This window comes from Rhinolophus sinicus, chromosome 2, assembly GCF_057876585.1.
Source record: "Rhinolophus sinicus isolate RSI-liver-muscle chromosome 2, RSI-T2T, whole genome shotgun sequence".
Lineage (NCBI taxonomy): Eukaryota > Metazoa > Chordata > Mammalia > Chiroptera > Rhinolophidae > Rhinolophus > Rhinolophus sinicus.
The window spans coordinates 102,506,367-102,529,473 of NC_142502.1; the positions used below are offsets into that span (position 1 = coordinate 102,506,367).

Here is a 23,107-nt window from a genome sequence, read left to right on the forward strand (position 1 = left end):
TCAAGGGCAGAGCCCAGCTGTGTCTGGACCTGATGGAAGCCGCTTGGGGTGTCAGGGCCCAGGCTGGGGCCACTGCAGGTGGCCTGCTGACTACTGCCACCCCCTGGTGGTCCCTTATGAAAAAGCAGCCTCACCCACCAGCTAGGGAACCAAAGAAAGGTGCTCTTGCCCTCCCTTCCTCCTCCCACCTCCTCCCTCCTGCTTTCCCGCCTTTTCTTCTCTCATTCCTTCCTTTTCCTCTCCCTGTTGACTGCCCTCTCTGCTTGCCCTACTGCTCTGCTACCTGATGGAAAGAGCTTTGACCTTAGTGCACCGGTTTAAAATAAAACCTGGCTCTGGCATCCGCCAGCAGTGTGGCCTTGAGCTAATGAGTAAACCACGCTAGGGCTCAGTATCCCTATCTGGAAAATGGGGATTATCAGTCCTGAGGGTGAAATGAGATAATCCATGTAAAACGTTTCTTATTATTTCTTCTTATTATTATTACTGCCATGCCTGGCACTTGCTAGGTGTTCAACCAGTGGTCGTTTGCTTTCTTCCTTCTTCATCTGGGTAACGAGGCCGTGGGTACTCCTGAAACATACCCGTGCCTCCCCCATCCCAGACCAGTTAAATCAGAAATCTTTGATGACGGCTACAGGTATTGTTGTTTTATTTTTTTAAGTTTTAGTTTATTTTCACATCTTTTCCATGGGTATTTTTAAAAGATCCCTGGTGATACTACTGTGCAGCCCACGCTGAGACCACACTGGTGACCAACAATCCTGGGTGACCTGGGACTTCCCTGGATTTACCACTGAAAGTCCCATGTCCTCGGAAGCCCCTCAGCTCTGGGCAAACCAGGAGCTTGGTCACCCCTCCACCTCTTCCCAAAGGAACGGACCCATGTTTTCTAAACCCCAAATCAGGACACATGGTCTGGGCCCAGGTGACTAGCAATCAATGATTTAAAACTCAGCGTGGGGTGGAAGGTCACAGCGTGCAGGAGCCGGGCTCTGAGGGGAAGGGGGGCTGGCTGTGGCTCAGTCAGACAGATCCCCATCGTTGGGTCCCCTGGGGCTCCAGCCGCTGGCCGCCCGCTCCATAGCTTTCATCCAGCGGCCCCTCAGCTCCTCAGTTTCGGCCTTGAAGGTGTAGAGCTGGCCTGACTGTTGCAGCTGGAAGACCCGGGGGTCCCCCTGGGGCCCTGCTGTCACCTGGTAGCCCAGCAGGGGAATGGAGGTGTGAGCACGAATATCCTGGGAGGGAGGAAAGAGCTGTGGGCAGCTGTCCTCCCATTCAGCCCCACCGTCTGGGTCATTTGAAGGTCACAGCCACACACCCACCTCTCACTCCCCACACACTCGTGAGGCAGGGTGGCTGGCAGGAGGGCATCAAGGAGAAGAGAATTGGCTGCCCCTTGAGGGCAGAGCAATTGTGACCTAGTGTGTGGGTCCAGCTTTGAAAGCCACTAATCCTGTGACTGGCGGGAACCATGTCTTCACTGGGCCTCGGTTTCCTCATCCAACATATTGGGCCAACAGTACTCACCCTCCCCGCCCCCTGTACCCTGCCCCACACTGTGAGAGGGCCGAGGCCTAGGGGAGCAGGTGGTGGCATTACCTGAGGGGCAGCATAGACATAGAGCACGAGAGGGTCATCCCGGGGGATCACACACCAGCCCCGGCTGCCGCTCTTGCCCCACTTGTCCCCGACGAGCTGCAGGAAGCTGCACATTAGGCTCTGCTCAGACCCCGCCGTGGACCCTTTCTAAAATCAGAGAGAGAGACTGTCAGGGAACAGAACACCACTATGTGACAGACATTGGTCTGGGGGCTTGACAACCACTATTTCTAATGCCTGCAGCAACAGTGCAAGGAGGGTTATTTGCCTGAGGCTCAGAGAGGACACATCACAGGCCTGTGGTCACACAGCTGGCCAGCGGCAGAGCTGCAGTCAAACCCCAGCCAGCCTGAACTTGGGGTGGGTGCTGAGAGGACTTATCACCTACAAGTTCCCTCAGGGAGCAGAACTGAGGGGCCTGATCAGGGGGGCTGACCATCCCCTCTCTCCAGAGGCTGGCTGTGTTGCATAGTGGTCAGGGAGAGCATGAGCAGGGGCTGGACCAGAAGAATGGAGAGTATTGGAAAGCAGGCAGGTGTCCCTGGAAAGGAACCAACGTGAAACCTGCGAGCTGTGGTCAGTTGGAATAGGCTGGGGTCTTCTTCCACCTCCCAAGGGGAGTGGAATGTCAACCTGGCCTTCAATGAGTGAGGGGCAGTGGGCTGTGGTACCCAGCGCGGGGCTGAGTTATGCTGTATTCGTAGCAGGTGGGTGAATATAGTTAGTGCCCCATCGGTGCTGACTGGCATTTAGGGAGACGCCTGGGAAGTGCTTGTGGGGTGGAGAGTGGCTCAGCGAGGCCCCAAGGGCAGCAGAAAGGACGTCTGTGGTAAGGTCAGAGAGCTGGCTCCTAACATTCTGTGTGACCTTGGGCAAGTCACTTTCCTGGGCCTGAGTCTCCTCCATGGGATAGGTCCCTGAAGTCCCTTCCAGTTAGAATGGAGTCTCCAGTCTGCCTCTTTCCAACAGTGGGACCCTGACCTAGATCCTCAGTTTCCTCATCTGTAAAGTGGATTCAGTAACACCAGCTCTCTTCACCTCCTGGGACTGTTGGCTAGGACATGGGGACATGAAGAGGAACTGTCCCAGAGGGGCTGTGAGATTATTGGATGGGGACACAGGGGAGAGGTGGAAGAGCCAGAACAACAACTTGCCGCCAAAAGTTGCTTCCGTTTGGTGACAGGCCCAGCTCTGTTTGGCGGGGAAAGGATGGGGGTGTGTCTGTGGGCAGAGGGAGGAGGAGGGAGAGTGTGACCACAGCTGGCTTTCCCTCAGCACCTAGGACAGTGCCAGCACGCGGTGTGGTGGGCGCCCTGCACCCACTTGCTGAGTGGAGGGTGGTGGCCTCACCTCCAGGATGTGCCGCCTCCTGTCGTCCTTGTCCTCTGGGAGCACGTTTCCAGTGAGGAACGTGTAACAGCTGAAGCAGACTCGGTTGGGCCTGTTGTCATCATATTTGAGCTCAGCCCGGTAGTCAGAGCACCTGGCACACACCACCTGGGGGATGACAGGCAGGAGGGGTTTGGAGCCTGAGGTGAGGCAGAGAGGACCGTGTTCGTACCGGGGCCAGTGAGGTGGGGGTGTGAGAGCCACCAGGGACAGGAGGAAGAAACAGGAGATTCAGGAGAGGAATGGAGGCAGAGAGGGGTCTTCCCCATGCTGGCCGAGGCCCAGCCGCCTGGAGGCAGCGGTGAAGGGGGAGAGCTCAGAGACTCTGGGCTCCTTAAGCTGGGGGTTTGAGGTCTGGACCCCACTGCAGATGCCTCAACTTCTCTCCCCTTCAGATTCCTCTTTTGGGAAGGCAGCTGCTAACCCCAGGGCCTAGCCCTGCACACACCCCTGCATGTGATTCACTTCTCCAAGTGCTCTCTGTCCTCTCTACCATCTCACCTGACTCTCCTAGCAGCACCCCCAGGTGAACAGCGCCAGGGCTTCCATCCTCACCCGACAGCAAGCGCAGGGCAGCCCAGAGAAGGCAGCGACTTGCTGAAGGCCACACAGCTCACTGGCAACAACTGGCCCTCTGGTGGTTTAGCTTTAAGATTCATGCCAATTTTGCATTCCACGCAATCCTAGAGTCTAGCGTGTTCCAATACAAAATGATGGGCTGGTTGTTTTTGCCAGGAAGATCTGCCATGGGTACTCTGTGGCGTGGGGCCCACCCCCAGCCCACCATGGAGAGGACCCCAAGAAGGCCGATGTGGACCACGCTGGGGAGACAGGGTGAAAGAGGCATGATGAGACTGGGAGAGAAACACGGGGTGCTGCTGCAGGATGCGACTTCCAGGAAGACAGGGGTGTCACAATGAGTCCAGGATGTGGGCTTGGAAACGGGGAGCAAGAGGTAGAGATGAGGGGGGAAGGATATTTATCAGGGAGCTCCTCTGTGTGCCCAGCACAGCAAATAACCTGGGAGGGCCCCGCAGGACAAGTCCTGGGCCTGCCCCACCCTCACCAGGATTCCCGTCTGGCAGGTGGGAGACAGAAACTGGGCACCAAACCACCAAACCACTGAGAGAATGACTCACAGAGTACAAAGGTATGCATAGGCAGGAGAAACCCCAAAACCGGGCCGAGGGTATCGCACACAGCCTCACATAGGAGGAACTACTTCGGGAGTATTTTATTTCTCATTGAGATGAAAAATATTTTTTATATTATTAATCTATTTATTTTCTCTTCTTCCAACTTTTTATTTTGAAAAATTTCAAACCTGCAGATAGGTTGAAAGAATAATACAATGAAACCCCACCACCACCCAATTCCTCAGTTGTTAACATTTGCTTTCTCTCTCTCTCTCTCTATATATATATATAATTTTTTTCTGAACCAGTTGAGTATAAATTATAGTGATCATGACACCTCACCCTTAAATATGTAGTTGATATCAACCAAGAACAAGGACACTGTCCTGCCCATTAACAATGTCCTGTTCACACTCGGGAAATTTAACATCGACACAATATTATCTACATATGGTTCATAATCAAATTTCCCTCAACAGCCCCAATAATGACCTCAGTAGCTGGTTTTGTTTTTCCCATCCAGGATCCAATCAGGGATCATACATTTCATTTATCTGTCAGAATATTTTATTTCTTCCATGTACCTGCAAGCTAGGGAAGTGGGTATTGTTATATTGTTCTTTGTGCCTTTTTGTATTTCTTAACTGTTTAAAATAATTTTTAAGGAGCTTCTTACAAAGCCACAAGTGTGAATTGACTCACCTCTTATTTACAGATGGAATCACCAAGAACAGTAGCGAATCTCCAGAACCTTTCTATTTGGCTCTGGGGTGTAACTCGTCACTTACATCTGAACAGAGGTGTGTCCCCAGTCCTAGAAATTTGCTTTGTGTCCTGATTGCAGTTTAACACATCTTGGGGACACCTCCCTGACCCAACCTGCCCAGCTGGTCTCCTGTCCCCAGGAAGTCATTAAAGACTAAGTTTGTAAAGGGCTTCTCTGTTTGCAGAGTAAATGGAGGGGCTTGTGATGCAGAGAACAGCTCAAGTGCAGCAGGTGCTTAAAAAGCAAAATCAGATCTGCCTCTGATCACTGGGCTTGAGCTGATAAGAGGGACAAGTGGAATGGACAGGTCCTTTCCTCAATCAGCTGGTGACTCACTCCTCTGTGAGCCCTGCCTGAACTCTTGAGGGGGAAGGCAAGGAGGAGGAAGAGAGGGAAAGGAGTGCACCTTCTTTTGTTGAGTCCTCACCGGTATCCTGGAGGTGTCTGTCTATTCTAATCCCCATTGTACAGGTGAGGAAACTGAGGGCCGAACCTGGTGGGCAGACTTAGCAATAGAGCTGATCACACGCTGGAGTGCTGAGGACTTGCCAAGAAGAGGAGGGGACAGTGAGCCGAGGTCGGTCATGAAGAGAGGACAACGAGGGATGGATATAGCAGGCATGGGGCTGATGCGGTGGTTGGTGGGTGCAAGACCTGAGCGGGGCTGAGGGACTCGAATGTCCCCACTCTGGAGCTGGAGACCATTTCCTGGTGCTGGATCTGGGGGCCTCGGGAAATGGCGGTGAATTAATAGGGTCACTTTGTGGAGTGTCCTGAGCAAGCCGTTTAACCTCTCTGTGCCTTGTCTCCCTGTCTGTGGAATGAGGATAATGCAGACCCTGCTTCACAGGTGGATGCTGCGAGGTCCACACACGGTAGCTACATGCCTGGCACTGAGATCACACCCAGCGCTTCTGGGCTGCCCTGGAGCCGGCAGAGTCGGCGGGGAGGGGAGAGTGGGGTGAGCAGGGCCTGAGGAGAGAGGGCAGAGGCTAAAGGGGGACAGGTGGAGGCAGGGGTGCTGGCAGGAGTACTCACGTAGCCACAGGCCCGGCAGTGGTGGCGACGGCGCGTCAGGGCGTTGAAGGGCTCCTGGCAGCGCATGCACATGGTCACCATCTTGTCCCGGACCCATTGTGGGGCCCGGAGGCCCAGCTCCTCGGACTGCAGCTGTTGGGGAGCAGGGCGGGGACTTCGTGACCCTCTTGCGCCCCCTCCCTGAGGCCCTGGGGCCCCTGCCCCCCTGTTTGTGGTGGGGCTTATGTGTGTGGTGCTTCCCAGTGGCTTCACGTGGAGCTGACTGAACTAATGAAGACTGTGTGGTAGGTGGCTTACTATTAGTCCTGTTTTACAGGTGAGGAAACTGAGGCCCAGAGAGGTCAAGTGACTCAGCAGAGACACCCAGCAAGTCAGAGCTCAGAGCTCGATTTGAAATCCAGTCACAGAAACTCTCCCTGACCCCCACCCTCCCGCCTCCCTCTACCTCTCTTTGGTCTTACTCATCTCAGGCACTTTCAGACCCAAACCTGCGCCGTCGCCCCTGTCGCCCCTGACGGCCAGAGCTGTATAGACGTGCAGTCCGTCTTAGGGGTGGTTGCGTACAGAGGCTCCCACAGGAATTGTTTACTAATAGGGAACCTTTGGCACTGAGTCTCTGAGTAGGGCGATGTTGGGGTGGGTGGGCTTCCCCCTTCAAATCACTCCTGGCAGGTGACTCTCCCAGCCCTCCAAGAGGGCCTGGGTAGCGCAGAGCGGGAGTAGCCCTGTGTGCGGCTGGCAGCTCTGCAGTCTTCACTTACCTCCTTCTGGACATCTCCTTCAGGGCCCTGGACCGCAGCCTTAAAGGTTTCATTCCGCTTCTCGATTTGGTCAATGGCGGCCTGGCAGGCCTGAGGCAGGGGCACAGGAGGTGGTTAGAGGGGTGGCAGGGGGCTCACTCATGTGTCCATCCATCCACACATTCGACAAACATTGCTGAGAGCCTACTGGGTGCCAGGCGCTGGATTTTAAGCACACATTGGCTGACTTAAGGGAAGAGAAATGATTACCCCCAGTTTACTGATGTGAAAACTGAGGGTCAGGGATTTTAAGTGATTTGTCCCAGGCCACCCAGCTATGCAGTGAGAAGCAGCATAATTTGAACTCAAGTCTGATTCCAAACTGCCACAGAGCCACTCCTGAGGAAGAGCACGGAGGAGCTGGGCACACACCCACTCCTCCCCCCACAACCCCGCTCCCACACACATGCACCCCTCCCTCCCCCTCAGCCCAGGGAGGAAGCGTTCTGATACCTGCATCCAGGAAATCATTTCCTCCTGGGACCTGCCCAGAAAGTGAACACGGGTGTTGATGAAAGCAGACCCTCCCAGTTTCCTGCCTCCCCGCCCCCAGCCCGCCGCCTACCGGGCTTGCAGCTCCAGGGTGCGCTGCTTCCCAGACACCAGGAAGGAGTGCGGGAACTCGGCATCAGTCAGCTCCCGCACCTGCGCGGAAATAGGACAGACACCGACTGCCGTTCAGACTTGTCCCACCGCCCCCAGGCAGTGTGGGTGGTGGAGGTGGGTTGTGCTCAATGGACAATTCAAATTCCAGGAACAGGGATAGGGAGCTTGTTCACTGTCTCCCTAACCTTATGGAGCTAAGCAAGTGCACGTGCACTGGGCCTGGCTCTGAGCAAATCGGACTTTCAGCTTCTGGAATTTAGCAGCAGCTAAATTGGTCCAGTGTGAGGTAGGGGTGACAGTTCCTGACAAAGGTTTCTCCAAAAATGGAAATTGGGTCACAAATTGGATTTGGGGACACCATTTTTTCAAGAGCAGACCTAGGGCCTTGAATAAGACTCTTTTTCCCATACGGTGAATGAAAGAATTGCTCGCCCAATTCATAGATCAAGCAGATCTTGTCTTTCACCATCTTCTTGTCCCAGAATGCCAGAGTCCTGAGGCCATTATGAAAGCTACCAGTCAGAGAGAGCTCGCTAAGTGACAGCCGTTGAGCTCAGGGCTCTCCATGCGTGTTCTCATTTAATCCACACAACTATTGAACCCACCGATCAGTCCTAACGCCAACAGCCACCCCAGGGGCAGTGTCTTCCAGCTCGTCTTCCTGCAGAGCTGAATCTGGTCAGGTACCTCTCCAGGTTACCTACCAGTTTACAAGAAATATAGGGGACTGTGGGACATGTTAAATGACGCCACAGGGCTGCAGTCAGCAAAATCCAGATTATGAGAGACCCTACCAAAGAAATGATCTTTTTCTTCTTCAATAAATAAATGGGGGAAAAAAGAGACAGGGAGGTATGATGGATTAAAAGGGGTGTAAGAAGTGTATTACTAATGATTCAAGCAGATCAGCTGTGAGAAGATGTGTATGAGACAGCCAAGGCAAACCTAAGGATCTTAATGTTACTAAATAATTATTATTAATTTGTCAGATGTGATAATGGTACTGCTGTCATGTTTTAGGGCCAAAAAAAAAAAAAAAAAAAAAGGAGTTCTTATCTCTTATAGACATACTGAAGTATTTACAGGTAGAATGATTGTGTGTGCGGGATTTGCTCTTAAATAATCCAGTGGAAAAGGGGATTAAGAGGAGAGATGCTGAGGAAACAAGACTGGCTTTCAGTGACAACTGTTGAAGCCAGGCGATGAATAAATGGGGGTTCATTGTACCATTTCCTTGGTTTAAAAATGTCCATAATAAAAAGTTAAAGAAAATCTTCACAGCAATCTTGGGAGGTGGATATTATCACCCTCATTTAGGAGATGAGGACATGGAGACTAAGAGAGGGCAAGAGAGCTGCCTGAGGTCACACAGCATCTAAAGGGCAGAATGGGGATTCAAACTCAAGTTTTTGGCCCTCAAAGGTAAAATGGAAGAGCATCTATTTCCACCCAACCTCCAGAGTCCTGTACGCACAGACCTCTCCCAGGTGGTGTGGAGAAGCAGTCACAAAGGAAGCTAAACCATAGACTTAGAGCCCAAGAGCCCTAGTGTGGGGGAACTTTGTTGTCATTGAATCCATCTGACACTTGAGCTCCTCTGCTGGCTCCCTGCTACATGTGACCACTTTAAAGAGGCCCCCCCACATCCCAGAGAGCATTAGACTCTGGGCACACCCTTCTTCATGTTAGGCCTGGTCCACCCTTCAGGACCGCAGAACCAGTCTGCCCCCTCTTGGACTCGATAGTCTTGGCAATGGAGAGGCTCTGAGGGCTTACAGAGGGAGAAGCTCAGGTGGAAAGAGGCGTGTGGGAAGTCACTCCAGCAGTTGTGTGTAAGGTCTGAAGGGCTGGATCTGGGGGAAATGGCACAAACCAATTGCCCAAAGGCCAGTTAGGAAGTGATGCCCTAAGTAGTCCAGGCCTACCTAGGGCCTGCCTGTACCTGGGAAGAGAGAAGAGGTTTCTGCCTGGGGGACAATATCAGAAAATCTGGCAAGACTCCTTGGGTGAGGGAGAAGGGAGAGGGAAAAGAAGAGATAAATCTAAGGTTTGGAGTCCAGAGGTAGGAAGAAACATGATGCTTTTAATAGACCTGGGAGGAGCTGCTGACATGAGGGTCCAGGGCCGTCTACCTCTGCAGACGGAGAGGATGAAGTTTTCTAGAGAACAGTTTCCTGAGTGCCCAGTTTCAACCACCCCCAAGTCTGGGCTGGTTCAGGTCCCTGCTAGCCCATACAGTGCCTTTGTGCTAATTAGAAAAAGACACCACTTCCTCAAAACACCTTACTGACATCTGTTGGCAAATTGGCCTAATAGTCAGATATTGTTGGAACAAGATGCTTGACTGCCATCTGCCGGACAATGAGAACTGTTAATCTACCATCTGTGACAGCAGCTGTGGGTGAGGTGTGGCTCATCTTAGCTGAGGTGAGCTCATGCAGTGCACAACCTGCACCGTGGTGCATGGAGACCCGCAGGGGGCGGTGTGTGCTCACATCCCTTCCTTCTTCCTAGGCTGGCCCTGTGCAGGATGGCACAACGTTAGAACCAAGTCAGACCTCAGGGAGACTCAGCTGCTGAGAACCAGGCCTCCCTGACACCCAGGAAGGAGGAGGCCAGGGAGGTTATAGGCCAATGGGAAACATGATGGTCGCAGGCCATACCTGCCTCCAATTGTCAGACTCAGAAAATGGTTCCCACACAGTCATGGCCAGATAGTCTGCACCTACCAGGCCTGTGCCATCCAGGAGAGGGTGCTGTGCCGCCACTGGAGCACAGAACATGCCCTGCGGGGAACAGCTCACTGGGACTGGCAGACACCAGGAACCTGGCACACGCTGGGACCATGAGCCCTAAGTGTCTGACATTCAGCCCCATCTCTATTTTTTTTCTTATGACTCTGTTTTAGTCTCTATATTTCTTGGCTTTTCTACCTGTCAGTCAGTGTCTGCCTCTCCTTTTCTATACCTGGGTCTCTGCCAGTCCTAAGACAGGGCTGTCTGTCTCCATTTGTCTGTCTGTAACTCTTCATAAACCTGCCTTTCTCAGTCTCACTCACCAGGGCTCCCAGAAATACAAGCCTGCACATGCTTCTTCCAGCCCCAGCCCTCAGGACACCCGGGACAGGAGGGATGAAAAAGGAGTGGTCAAGAAGGTTCGTTCTCCCGCCATTTCCTCTACTAGGCCTGCAATTCTGCCATAAGCTTTATTCCTCAGGGTTGAAGGCTTAATAGGACACAGCGTAGTCTGGGGAGCAGACACAGGGGCTCTGGGCTCTGTTATACCTGAACCTTCAACCTGGATCGACCCCAAGCAAGTTACTTAACCTTTCTAGGCTTTAGGTTCCTTATAGTTTTTAAAGATTTCATTTTTTTAAAAAAAGTTTCAAGTTCACAGCAAATTGAGAGGAAAGTACAGAGAGTTCCCATATGCCCCCTGCCCCCACACATGCGCAGCCTTCCCCATTATCAACATCCCGCAGCAGAATGGCACATTCATTAACAACTGAAGAGCCTACATGGATGGACACATCATGGTTTACATTAGGAGGCAGGCTTGCTGGTGCACATTCTGTGAGTTTGGGAAAACGTATAATGACCTATCATTATATCATACAAAATCGTTTCACTGCCTTAAAAATCCTCTATGCTCTGCCTCTTCATCCCTCCTTCTCTCCTAACCTATCGCAACCATTGATCTTTCTACTATCTCCATAGTTTTACCTTTTCCAGAATGTCATATAGTTGGAATCATACAGTATGTAGCCTTTTCAGATGGGCTTCTTTCCCTTAATAAGATGCATTTATGGTTCTTCCATGTCTTTTCACTGATTGATAGTTCATTTCTTTTTAGCACTGAATAATATTCCATTGGATGTATCAGAGTTTATTTCCTTATTTTTAAAAATGGGATCAACTACAGATAGTTGAACACAGGCAAGCTGCACACAGTAATTCAACAGTCTCATTTGCAGAGGCTGCCAACTGAAAACAATCTAAATGTCCCTCAGTAAAGGACTGGCTGAATGAGCCACGGTGCAGGCACACATTGGGCCACTCGGTCCTCTGCAAAAGGAGGACCGAGCTCCTCATGAGCTGACACACAGCAACCCCTAGAGTTACTATTTAGCTAAAAAAGCCAAGCACAAGATAGAGTATGTGAAAACCTGTGTCACTGTTGATGTGAAACAAAAGCAAGGGAGCAGTAATAATACAGTATTAGTTTGTGTGTGTGAAGACTACCTCTGGAAGGCCTCATGATAAGCCAAGGCTGCCTCCAGGAACGGGACCTTGGGGAGGAGACTTTGCATTGTATATATTTTTTATATTGTTTGAGTTTTGGAATGTGTATTACCTATATTTTTAAAGTAATAAAATTATTATTTTTAAAAGATTAAAAAACCCAAAACCGCCCCTACATCACAGGGCTGGTAAGGAGATCTGATGGGATGAGGCAGAGCCCGACCGACGGTGACTGCCTATTAGTGGGCACTATTACGGACTGCTGTCCCGGCTCTTTTGTGGCCACCTCTGGATGGGGACACATAAAGCCAGCAGTTGAGCTGACAGTGTAGACCCTTCCTACTCAAAGTGTGGCCTGTGGACCTGCACTGTCAGCACCGCCCGAAGCTGTCCAGAAATGCAGAATCTCAGGCCCCTCCCCAGACCTGCTGAATCAGAACCTGTATTTTAACAAGACCTTCAGGGGGTTCATGTACTTATTAAAGTTTTGCAAGCCCTGGTGAAAGCAGAGTGAGGCCAGGCTGGGCGGGCACCCGACCCAAAGGGGGGGCCAGGCCTGCAGGGGCTACGGGAGGGCTGGGGGCCCAGATGGGAGAGCTCTAACCGCAAACTCTCCCACCTCCGCGGTGGCCCAGGACTTGGTGGGTACTTGGTTTGAGAACCAGGGTGAGGCCCTCCTAGTCCTCCCCATACTTGGGCCTACCCTCGGGGTGAATCCCGACAATGCTTGGGGTGCTTCTCACCTTCATCCCAGCCACGTCGATGCGGGTCCTCACCTGGAAGTGAGCGCCCACCTGGATGACCCTGGGCACGCAGTAGAGCAGCATGTTGTTGAACTGCAGTGGACACAACGTGAGCATGTGTGAGCGTGTGTGTAGTGGCGGGTCAGGGAAGGATGGGGGGGCTTCCCCGAGGGTGGGCCAGGCACCACTGGTCTCCTTCCCCTCCCGCCACACTCTGGGCCAGCTCGAGGATGTCTGTCACAGGTTGTGAGGAAGGGGTTGTCCAGCCCCGCCTCCAACGAGGATGGTCACTGCAGGTTTGCCCTACCTGTGGGCTTCCAGGGACCACAGCAGGGCTCAGAAACCTATGAGGCCTTTCTCAAGGGGGCTCAGGGTGGCAGGGGCTTACTAAAGGGGTCACGCCCTCCCCCAGACCTCTAGGCAGGACCAGTTTCCAGATCTCCAGGAGACCGCTGCCTTTTGGAGTGCAAACCCAGGCAGTTCCTCCTAGTAGCTAACCTAACTCCCTCCTGCTGTGCAGTCCTAGAGCACAAATAACACCACAGGCTGGAAGCAAACCGACTGGGTTCTAATGCTCACTCGGTTGCTTCCTAGGGCATGTGTGCGAAAGCCCTCAGGTGGAAATCCCTGAGGCCTGGAGGCAGCACTTGTCCAAAGCCACCCAGATGTCAGAGCACAGAAGGTCAGAGAAGCATCCCAGTTCCTCCTGCAGTACCAGGTGGACACCAGGCGGGCAGGACCTGGGCAGTGCGGCCCATGACTTCCCTCCCCAGTGCGGGGAGTGGCGGGGGGGGGGGGGGGGGCGGGGGGGTAAGAGGGGGGGAACTTAGCATCCTCCTACCAAGAAAAGGTAGCGCTCTATGGGGTCGCTGCGGCGGAAGGAGATCTTGAGAACGGGGCCCTCGCGGAGGAGGGTGTTGGAGGGGTCCACGATGTCGTCTTCCAGGCCCAGGCGCTGGTACACCTCCCACAGCTCCTGCAGTCGCTCCTGGGGACAGGGGTGCACCCTCAGCCACGGCCGGGCAGGGTCCACCTCCTTCTGGAAGTTTTGCCTTGTGTGTACAGGGTCAGGGTATGAGAGGGAGAGCAGCAGTGGGGCCCGTGCCACGGGGCGGGATCAGGGGATGAGCAGATAGAGAGACCTGGGTGGGTTGAGGGAGGCAGAGAGCCGCAGGCAGTAGGTGACAGGCCCTGGGATGCCCGCTGCTCCCAGCCCTGAGAGCGGGGCTGCTCACCATCTCAGTAATGGCTGCGTTGGAGTGCTGCGCGGCTGAGAAGATCATGTCCAGGGCTTCTGAAGGAGAGCGGGGGTGAGCCAGAGTTATCCCCTGGAAGTCTGGGGCTGGTGGCTGAGGTAGGAGGTCCTTCAGGCCTAGCAAGCTAGCCTCGGGGCCTGCTGTGAGCGCCCCCTGCAGGAGCCCTCCCAGTGCAGCCCAGCAGGTGAGGTGTCTGGATGATGGGGGGCCATTTCCCCCTCAGGGTGGAGAGACTGGAAGCCGCTGAAAAGACAGGGCTTAGGCGATTGGCTTCTGTGTCTCTCACTGTTCCCCAAAGTGAGCCAGACCCAGAGGGTGCAGTGGAAAGAGCATGGGCTTCAGCCTCCTACAGGCATGGCTTCAAATCCCAGCTCTGCTCCTTTCTGGCTGTGTGACCTTGAGCAAGTCACTTAAACTCTCTGGGTCTTAGTGTCCTTGTCTGTAAAAAGTGCTATAATGTCTACAAAATACCAAAAATCGATGCTGATGGCTGATGGTCATCACAGCATGCTAGCAGGTGCTCATTAAATATATAGGAGCGGCTCAGGCCTCCCCAGCCCCTGAATCCCCGGGGGTGTCCTCACTCTGGGCATCGGCCCTGTCTGGGGCCTCGGCTGGCAGCTTCTGGACGTACTCCTTGAGCAGCAGCTCGTAGCGTGGGATTCTCTGCACAGGTTCCAGCATGTGGTGCTGCAGGGTCAGGCTGCCCGAGGCCTCGCTGCTCTTGGGGAGGGACAGTGGTGGGGGGGAACAGTGTGGGGTGAGAGTGGGGAGGGATGGGGGAAACAGTGTGGGGTGAGAGGGGGAGGGTTGGGGGAATAATGTGGGGTGAGAGTGGGGAGGGGTGGGGGAAATAGTGTGGGGTGAGAGGGGGAGGGTTGGGGGAATAGTGTGGGGTGAGAGTGGGGAGGGATGGGGGAGTAGTGTGGGGGAGTGGGGAGGGGTGGGGAAATAGTGTGGGGTGAGAGGGGGAGGGATGGGGGAGTAGTGTGGGGGAGTGGGGAGGGGTGGGTCAGGCTTCCCCTCAGGGCCATGGGAGTGGGTGGGGCGGATGGGTACCAAAACTTGTGGAAGCACTGAACCTAAGAGATACCCCAAATCCCTGGGGAAACTGAGGCACTGCACAGGGGGTGGCAGTGCAGGCTCTGCCCCGCCTCTACCCCAGCCTCACCTGAATGCGGGTAAGAACCTCCTGGAATTGGGGAGACTTTTCAGTCCAGGTCGCCAGCAGCTCAGCAGCCCGCTCAAAGTTCTTGACATACTCACTATACATCTTCAGGAAGGGGGCCAGTTTCTGGATCACGTCACCGATACGTGGGGTGGCTGACCTGCAGGAGGGGCACTCAGGCGTTATCCTCGGCCTGAGGACCTCCTCTCTTGATTCTAGGCTCCCTGAACCCCCAAAGCAGCGTTTCTGCCTCATTTCTCGGTGCAGGCAATGGGCGGCATGTCATCCTCCCTCATAAGTGTGTGGTTTGCCCCTCTTAGACTGTGAGCCCCCTCAGGGCAGATGCTGTTCTCCCATAGATTGGGCTCCCCCAAAGGCCCAGCTAGGCCCAGGACGGGTGTTCACTAATGACTTGGTACTTGTAACAATGACAAGGGCCACGTGCCAAGCAGTGCCCAAGACACGCTGCATGTCTCGTCTTGGTCTCGTCTCGTTTCCTTCTCACAACCCTGCAGGGCGAACAGTTCTTGGCCCATCTTAGCATGAGGAAATGAAGGCTCAGAGAGGTAAGTCTTAGCCAGGATCATCCTGGGGTAGGACCTGAAGGTCATTCACCCCAGGGACTGTTACAGCAAAGCAGGAAGGAGCCACCCTGTGGAGCTGGCCTGAGTTCGACTCCCAAGTACACCTCTCACTCTAGTTCACGGGCACGTCACCTTGCCTCTCTGTGCCTCATTTTCCCATCTGAAAAAATGAAAATGATGGTAGGTGACCTCATAGGGTTGTCTAAAAAAACTTTTATTGTGAAACCTTTGAGGCAAACATAAAGTAAAAAGAATATAATAATAATGAACCCCTATATATCCATCCCTGGATTTAACAATTACTAACATTGTTCTTTGCCCAAGATTTTTAAAGGCCATCCCAGACATCATGGCATTTCTTGGGCCAAATACAGAAAGCAAGTAATTTCAGCACTAAATACTTTAGTGGTCATCTCTGAAAACAAAGAGGGTTTCTTACATAACCACGATGCCATCATCACACAGTGGGCTGATGTGAAGATTAAGTGAGTTAATGGGTGTAAAGCCCAAGGCCGGGCATATCGGAAGCCCTGTTCATGCTGGCTATTTCTATTTCCACTGGCTCCTAAGTCATTCAGCCACGTGAGGACCTGATCCGTCTCCTTCCACACACACACACACACACACACACACACACACACACACACACACACGCCTCCCAGGGTTCGTTTGTCCAAGCCCCTTGCTGTGCAGACAATGAGCCCTGAGCGGGAGACTGTCGTGTGGCCACACAGCAAAGAGCAGGAGACAAATAGGTCGAAACCGGTGCCCTGGGGGCTGTGCCCCAGTCTGGCCAGGGCTGTGGTCAGGGGACTCAGAGGCTCCTGGTGGATCTCACCAGTCATCCAGCCGCCGCTGCAGCTCTGGGAGGAAGAACTGTGCGTGGAACTGGTAGATGGAGGAGATGTTGGAGAAGATGAGCCTGACCACATCCTCGGGGAAGGCCTTGCTGCTTCGCGCCTCCTTCAACAGCTCCTGGAAGAATACCTGCAGCCGCCGTGGGGTCACGGGGCGTGTGGCAGAGAGGGGGCCACCCACAGCCACCCAGAGGGAGACAAACACAGCCCCAGGGGCTTCGGCAGCCCTCCCCAGCTTACTGAATGCTTTCACCTCCCTAATCTCCCACCATCCTCGCGACAACTCCAGAAGAGATAGGCAGGGAAGATTGTATTCTGGCCATTTTACAGATGGGCAAACCAAGGCCTAGAGACTCAGGGACTTGGCCAAAGGTGGGCAGCTGATGAACGTCAGAAATGGGCCAATTCGGGGTCTGTCAAGGTCTTGGACTTTGCCGAGCTAAAGCGTCCTCTGCTGATGTTCAATGATTTAACCCTCTAGCTTTGGGGCTCCTTAAGAAATTGTGAAGGGGCAATAATGGTTAGGATATTGGCATTGGGATGACAGATGGGGATGCTGTGTGAGGCCTGGAAGGACTGGCTGGTGTGTACTCTGCTATATGTGAGGCTCCAAGGGCAGAAGGGGGAACAGTGTTCATGGGCTAAGTACTGATTTCTGCCCCAACTCCAGCCAATGGGGTTAAAGGGCTTAGGCTTTATAGAATCATATTGAGGGGTTCTAACTCTCAGCTCAGTGAGGTGGGTCAGGAGGGAGAGCAGGGGTCGGGTGAGGACATCCAGGTGCTGGGGCTCAGGTGAATGGTCCTGGCTACTGGCCTGGTCTAGCAGATGGAGGCGTGCCACATAGGCCTGCTCTGTCACCAGCAGCTCCTGGACAATCCTCTTCTCCTCAGGTTCCTGCAAGGGTTTGGGGGAAGGAGAAGGAGAGGGACAGCTTCAGTCTCCTCTGAGGTGGACCTTGGGCATCGTCTCCAAAGATGCCCCCAGTGAAATGCAGCTCCCAACATTCATGCCCTCCCACAGTGCACCTGGGCTAGCGCTGGGGTCGTTTTAACTGAGAAAATGGGGAAGAAGTGAAGCTGTGCCAGTTTTGAGCCTAGGCCCCAAGAGGCCTAGAAGCTTCTGCCTGTACTCTCTTGAGAACCTTGAACCACCATATCTGGAGGTCTGGTTGTCCTGGTGGAGAGACCTTGTGGAGAGGCCACATAGAGAGGAGAAGCCCTGAGACTACAGGGGGAGAGAGACAGAGAGAGTCAGTGACCCAGCCATGCCGGCTTCACAGCTGAACCCAGTCTCTTGGCTATCCCTGGCCAGGCACCGGGCTTGAGAGTTGAGCTGCTTGACCATTCCAGCCCCAGCCACCAACTGACTGCAGCCACACAAGAGACCCTATTATGGCTAAATTGTGTCCCCCACTAAATTCATATGTTGAAACTCTAACCTCAAATGTGACTATATTTAGAGATAGGGCCTTCAAGGAGGTAGTTAAAGTTACTTGAAGTCATAGGGTGGGGCCCTAATCCACTAGGATTGGTACTTTTATAGGAAGAGGAAGGCATACCAGGAGAGCATCTGCAGAGAAAAGGTCACATGAGGACACAGCAAGAAGACAGCCATCTACACGCCAGGAGAGAGGCCTCACCAGGAACCAACCCTGCCGGCACCTTGATCCTGGACTTCCAACCTCCAGAACTGCGATAAAATACATTTCTATTGTATCAGTCACCCCGTCTATGGTACTTTATGGCAGTCTGTGCTGACTAGGACAAATGCCAAATGAGACCAGTAGAAAAACTATCCAATAGCATTCCAGTCAACACACAAAATTGTGAGAAATAATACATTGTATCTGGACACTGTATTTTAGGGTGGTTTGTCACAAAGCAGTTAATAACTAGAACATACTATTATGACCACCATCCCCATTTTGCAAGTGAGGAAACTGAGGTACAAAGAGGTTAAAGTGACTTGCCAAGGTCACACAGTTAGTAAGCAAAAAAGCTGGGACGTGAACCCTGCCACGTGGCTCCAGGTACACCCTGTGATGCAGCCTATCCCTTGCACTCCACAGACGAGGAAACTGAAACCCAGAGAAAAGAGGTGACCTGCCCAAGAACAATCTAAGGAATTAGCACTGGCCTCTATTTCTAGTTGGGATTATTGCCTCCTTCAGTGGGTAAGCTGAGTCCACACCTGGGAAGGGTACCTGGTTCACGAGAGAGAGATCGTTCCAAGCTGTGTGGCCTTGGACCAATTCCTTAAGCTGTCTGAGTTTTTATTTCCTTGCCTAAAATTCTCCTACACTGAGGGGTACATGAAATAATACCGGCAGTGGGGTGCATACTAGACAATTAAAAGCCTTTCACGGGGGAGAATTTAGGTTCCAGCTGGGGAAGTGCTGACTCTGACTGGAAGAGAATGTATGGGGAGGAAGTCAGTGGAGGGGACCCCCGGCTCCCCACTTCTATCCCAGCCCTCAGGCACCTGCATCCCTGGCCCCAGGTGGGTCCCAGGCTGGCAAGATTTCCTCCAGGCCCCGCTGGACAGCTTGCTCTTCAGGGAGCTCAGGTACCTCCTGCTGACCGTCCTGGGCCCGGACCCCACGGCCTCCTCCACACTGGGTCCCTCCCATGGTCCTGCGGGAGGGGGAGGCCTGCACCCAGGGCTGTGATGCGTGGCTTCCAGCACATGGGCTCCGGGTGCTGCTCCCGGTGTCCTGAGAAGAAAGCAGACCTGAGAGTATCCTGTCTGTAGAGTGGAAAGAAGAATAGCACCTTCCTGGTGGGGATTTTGGGGTGATTCATGCAAATCACAGGTGTGCAGTGGCCCCTGAGTAACTGGCTCTCAGGAGGAGTTTGCTAAGTAAAACTTCCAGTTCCCTTCCAATACTTTTTTGGAAGGAACTCCAGTCTTCAAAATGAGTCAGCATGAACTGCGTTTTGTTCTCTGGGGAACTACATACTTCCCTGTTTAGAAGGCAGCAAGGAGCCCTTCTTCTGCACACAGAGATTTTTAAGTGCCCCCCATCACCCTCACCTGTGGACCTCACCCGTTTTTAGTCTGTGCAGCAGGAAAGGCCTTAAAACCTTAGTAACTGATACATTGAGAGAAGGTGAGAGCCATAGAACACTGTAAAGAGAGGGCAGAGCTATAAAAGCTGGGGCTTTTTTCAATGGGAGCTATGCCCTACACACCTCTGGGCAGGGAAAGCCAGTCTGGGAGCAGTTTCCCTGTGCCACCAGAGATGGGTCTTTGTAGGACAGCTTTGTTACTCTACCTACTGGATCTGCAGGCCAGTGAAATTCTTTCGATAACAGAGGCAACCCTCACTGAATGTATCCAATGATTTGGCCTGTATCCCATTCCCTTTGGTGTGGAAAAACTTGTGATGACAACACAGGTGGGTACCCTTTTGAGAGAAACGGGCTGGGAAATGGACAACCAGCCAACATTCTGTGAGAAAGTTTTTCATTATCCCCATTTTACAGCTAAGGAAACTGAGGTACAGGGAGGATAAGTAACTTTCAGTTAGGGGTAGCAGAGGTGGGATTCAGACCAGCCAGTCTGGCTCCTGAGCCTTCGCCCTAAACTGTCCATCTCCATTTGAGTCAAGGAGAAACAGGTCCAGAGTCAGTTTTCCTATTGTCCCCTCAGCTTTTCCTATTGTCCCCTTCCCCTCTGGTCCCAAGTCACACAGCTGGTTCGTGGCAGAGGTGGGATTGGGACCCAGTCCCTGATAGCCCCTCACGCGCTCTTCCACCCCTCTCTGGTACCCCAATGCCTAGTTCCTTAGCCCGCAGGTCTGCAGCTCATGGAAGTTGCTGGGCTCAGGCTTTCTCTTCTACATGTGGTTTCAGCTTCTGCATTTTTCTCCAAATGCTCCAGGCCAGCTTCTCTTTCCTCTTCACCCCTCGGTTTCAGATTAAAGTGCTGGAAGCCTTCATAAGAAAGCCCAAGCCAAGCTAGCTGGCATGGGGCCCCTCACACAATAAGGGGTGAATTTCACCCTCTGACAGGGCCTCCTCTGACTCCATTCTGGGCTGAGGGCCGACCCCTCCTGCTAGGGCAAAGCATACATTTTGAGGGTCTCCCTTGGTCGTGCCTGGCGTGCCTTCTTTCCACAGCCATGAAGGTGGTTGGTGGACCAGGAAGGTGGTTCCTAGACCTGTCCTCGGTGCTGAACAGAACGTGCTTGGCAAAGGACCCTGGGAGAGGCAGGGTAAGGTTACCTGGCTCAGGACATTGAACTGCCCTTGTGGGTTCACATCTATGCCACTTCTGCTGGGAAGCCCACAGGAGGCTTTGTCTGCTCTGATGCCCTCAGCACAGAGTCTAGGCTCCTCCCAGGATATCTATTGTCAGTGAGCGGGCAGCATGGTAATTCCATTAGCTTAGCATTCAAAGGCAGAAATCTTCCAGAGAGGGTTCATTCTTTAGGCTCCGTGTCTGCTACAGTTCCTGCGTGATGCTGCGCTGTGCCACCCGCATCCACTCAGGACTGAGGCACTCTTCCCAGCTCCTGGTAGTATGGCAGCTGACAGGTAATTGACTGAATTCCTCTCTGGGAATTGCCCTCCCTGGAAGAGAACTGGCTAACTTCACCCAAGGTGACGTCCACACCAACGACTAGTCCATATACAAAGACCTAGCTTTTGCCTCAACTGGAACAACTTGAGCTCCCTGGGACAGCCTGGGGCCTCTGTTGCAAGTGTGTGGCAGCTCAACTTCTCTCTCTGCCCAATGCTGCATCCCTCACCCCCATAGTGTTGTTCCCAAAACTCCGCCCAGCAAATCTCCTGAAGTAAATCTCTATCTCAGAGTCTGTCTCTAGAGAACTCTACTTACAACTGTCCCTAACATGCCTGTAGAGCAGATTGTCACACACACATACACACACACACACACACACACACACACACACACACACACACACCCCACCCCTGCCACAAAGACTTCCACACATCTGGCCCAGGCTTTTCCCTTCAGACAGAAGCCCCTGCATTGCCTCTTGCCCCCTCCCCACCTCTCTGTTCTTTATTTTCTCATCTGTAAGATAGGAATAAAAATAGAACCTACCCACCCGTTAGGTTGTTAGATGATTTAATGAAATAAGTAACAAAGCCCATAGATAGACTGACCCTACATCCTCATTTACCTGATACAGTCTCCACTTTTCCTATTGTCCCCTCCCCCTCGCCAAAAAAAATTCAATGGCATTCACTTTCAGTGTCAATTGTGTCGTGGTTGGAATGACAAATTATATTGTTATCCTATGTATAAGGAGTAAGTGCTTGATACGTATTAGCTATTATTTCCTCTGGTGGGGCAATGGGTGGAGTTCTGCAGCCCAAACACTGTGTTTGGTCCACCCACTCTCACGCATAATTACACACATGTCTGGACTCTCCCCAACACATCCACCCACACCCTGCCTTCTCACCTCTGCTCAGCTCCAGGTGCCCAGACAGCATTCTCCCATGCTCTGAGGACCCCCTGACCGAGGGCTCTGGGCCCCGGGCCCTGGGCCCTGCCCAGACAGGAGGAGGTGTCTAGGACAGGGCCCAGAGACAGAACCGCTCACTTGTGGGGACCCAAGGTGGCCCTGATCCTGTTCCTCAGCCTGGAGGCTAGGAGAGCCTGTGACGCCCCGGGGCGCAGGGCTGCACAGAGGAGCTGGAGGGAGGTTGCCAGTTAGCCAAGGTGACCCTTCCCACCCCCACCACCCCATACCTGCTGTTTTCAAACACAGTCACCAGATTGGACACAGATGCCAGCTTCTCCTTTCGCGCCCCCTCCATCTTGCTGGTCTCCAGGGGCCCTGAAACAGGGAGAGAGGCCTCCGGCCAGCACACTCAGCCACACCAACCTGGGGTCACAGGTGGGTAAGGCATCGGGAATCTGCTCCTGTCTCTCCCAAGGGCTCAGCAGGCCTGCTCCTGGCTTCAGAGTGAAGAAAGAGGAAGTGGTCCCAGAGCCACAGCCCTGAAGGGGAAAGGCCGGTGCTCCCCGCAGAGGGAGGAGCCCGCTCAGGCCCCACCCCTCCCTCACAGGCACTGACCTTTCACTCCTGCAGACCCCCACTTACAGAAGCCACCACGGGGGCAAGAGGTAGCTTCTTGAGTTGGGCCCTTGGCTGGCCTCTTGGCCTGAGTGTCTCTGGCTAACTACACTTTCTCTCAAGGTCCAGTGGATTTTACACAGTTCTTTCTCAATAACTTCTTTTCTGCATATGACCCTGTTCACTGCTGTAAGGAAAGAGCTTTCTTTCTTTTTTTTAAATTAAAAATAAATCACAAGGGGCCAGCCCGGTGGCTCAGGCGGTTAGAGCTCCATGCTCCTAACTCCGAAGGCTGCCAGTTCGATTCCCACATGGGCCATCATGTGGGCTCTCAACCACAAGGGCTCTCAACCACAAGGTTGCCAGTTCAATCCCTCGAGTCCCACAAGGGATGGTGGGCTCCGCCCCCTGCAACTAAGATTGAACATGGCACCTTGAGCTGAGATGCCACTGAGCTCCTGGATGGCTCAGTTGTTGGAGCGTGTCCTCCCAACCACAAGGTTGCGGGTTTCAACTCCCGCAAGGGATGGTGGGCTGTGCTCCCTGCAACTAGCAAGGGTAACTGGACCTGGAGCTGAGCTGTGCCCTCCACAACTAAGACTGAAAGGACAACAACTTGAAGCTGAATGGCACCCTCCACAACTAAGATTGAAAGGACAACAACTTGACTTGGAAAAAAAGTCCTGGAAGTACACACTGTTCCCCAATAAAGTCCTGCTCCCCTTCCCCAATAAAATCTTAAAAAAAAAAAAAAAAAATCACAAAACTGTTAAGGGCTGGCAGGGAGGAGTATGTATTCTTACCCCCCATCCCTACTTGGGTTCTCTCATTTTAATGGCTTCTGTCTCCACCTCGTTGCCCCA

The 23,107-nt window shown here is 53.1% G+C and overlaps 1 protein-coding gene across 5 annotated transcripts; it reads right to left on the bottom strand.

The window, feature by feature from the left end:
- Positions 1-635: 635 nt before the first annotated feature.
- Positions 636-22,174, bottom strand: FGD2 (FYVE, RhoGEF and PH domain containing 2). Of its 5 annotated transcripts, none has more exons than XM_088795804.1 (17): positions 22,053-22,174; positions 18,671-18,902; positions 17,748-17,878; positions 17,003-17,083; positions 16,168-16,316; positions 14,749-14,905; positions 14,162-14,300; positions 13,557-13,615; positions 13,163-13,309; positions 12,322-12,414; positions 7,297-7,376; positions 7,185-7,215; positions 6,693-6,782; positions 5,932-6,063; positions 2,953-3,099; positions 1,603-1,749; positions 636-1,238 (listed from the first exon to the last, which is right to left on the bottom strand). In XM_088795804.1, exons 2-17 carry the CDS (start codon positions 18,816-18,818, stop codon positions 1,023-1,025), a joined length of 1,947 nt encoding a protein of 648 aa, XP_088651930.1. In that variant the 5' UTR covers positions 18,819-18,902; positions 22,053-22,174; the 3' UTR covers positions 636-1,022. The 5 variants fall into 5 exon arrangements, with proteins under 5 accessions (XP_088651930.1, XP_088651929.1, XP_019594303.3 ...); XM_088795803.1 differs by having other exon boundaries at positions 21,917-22,057; XM_019738744.3 differs by lacking the exon at positions 17,748-17,878 and having other exon boundaries at positions 21,917-22,135.
- Positions 22,175-23,107: the final 933 nt, after the last annotated feature.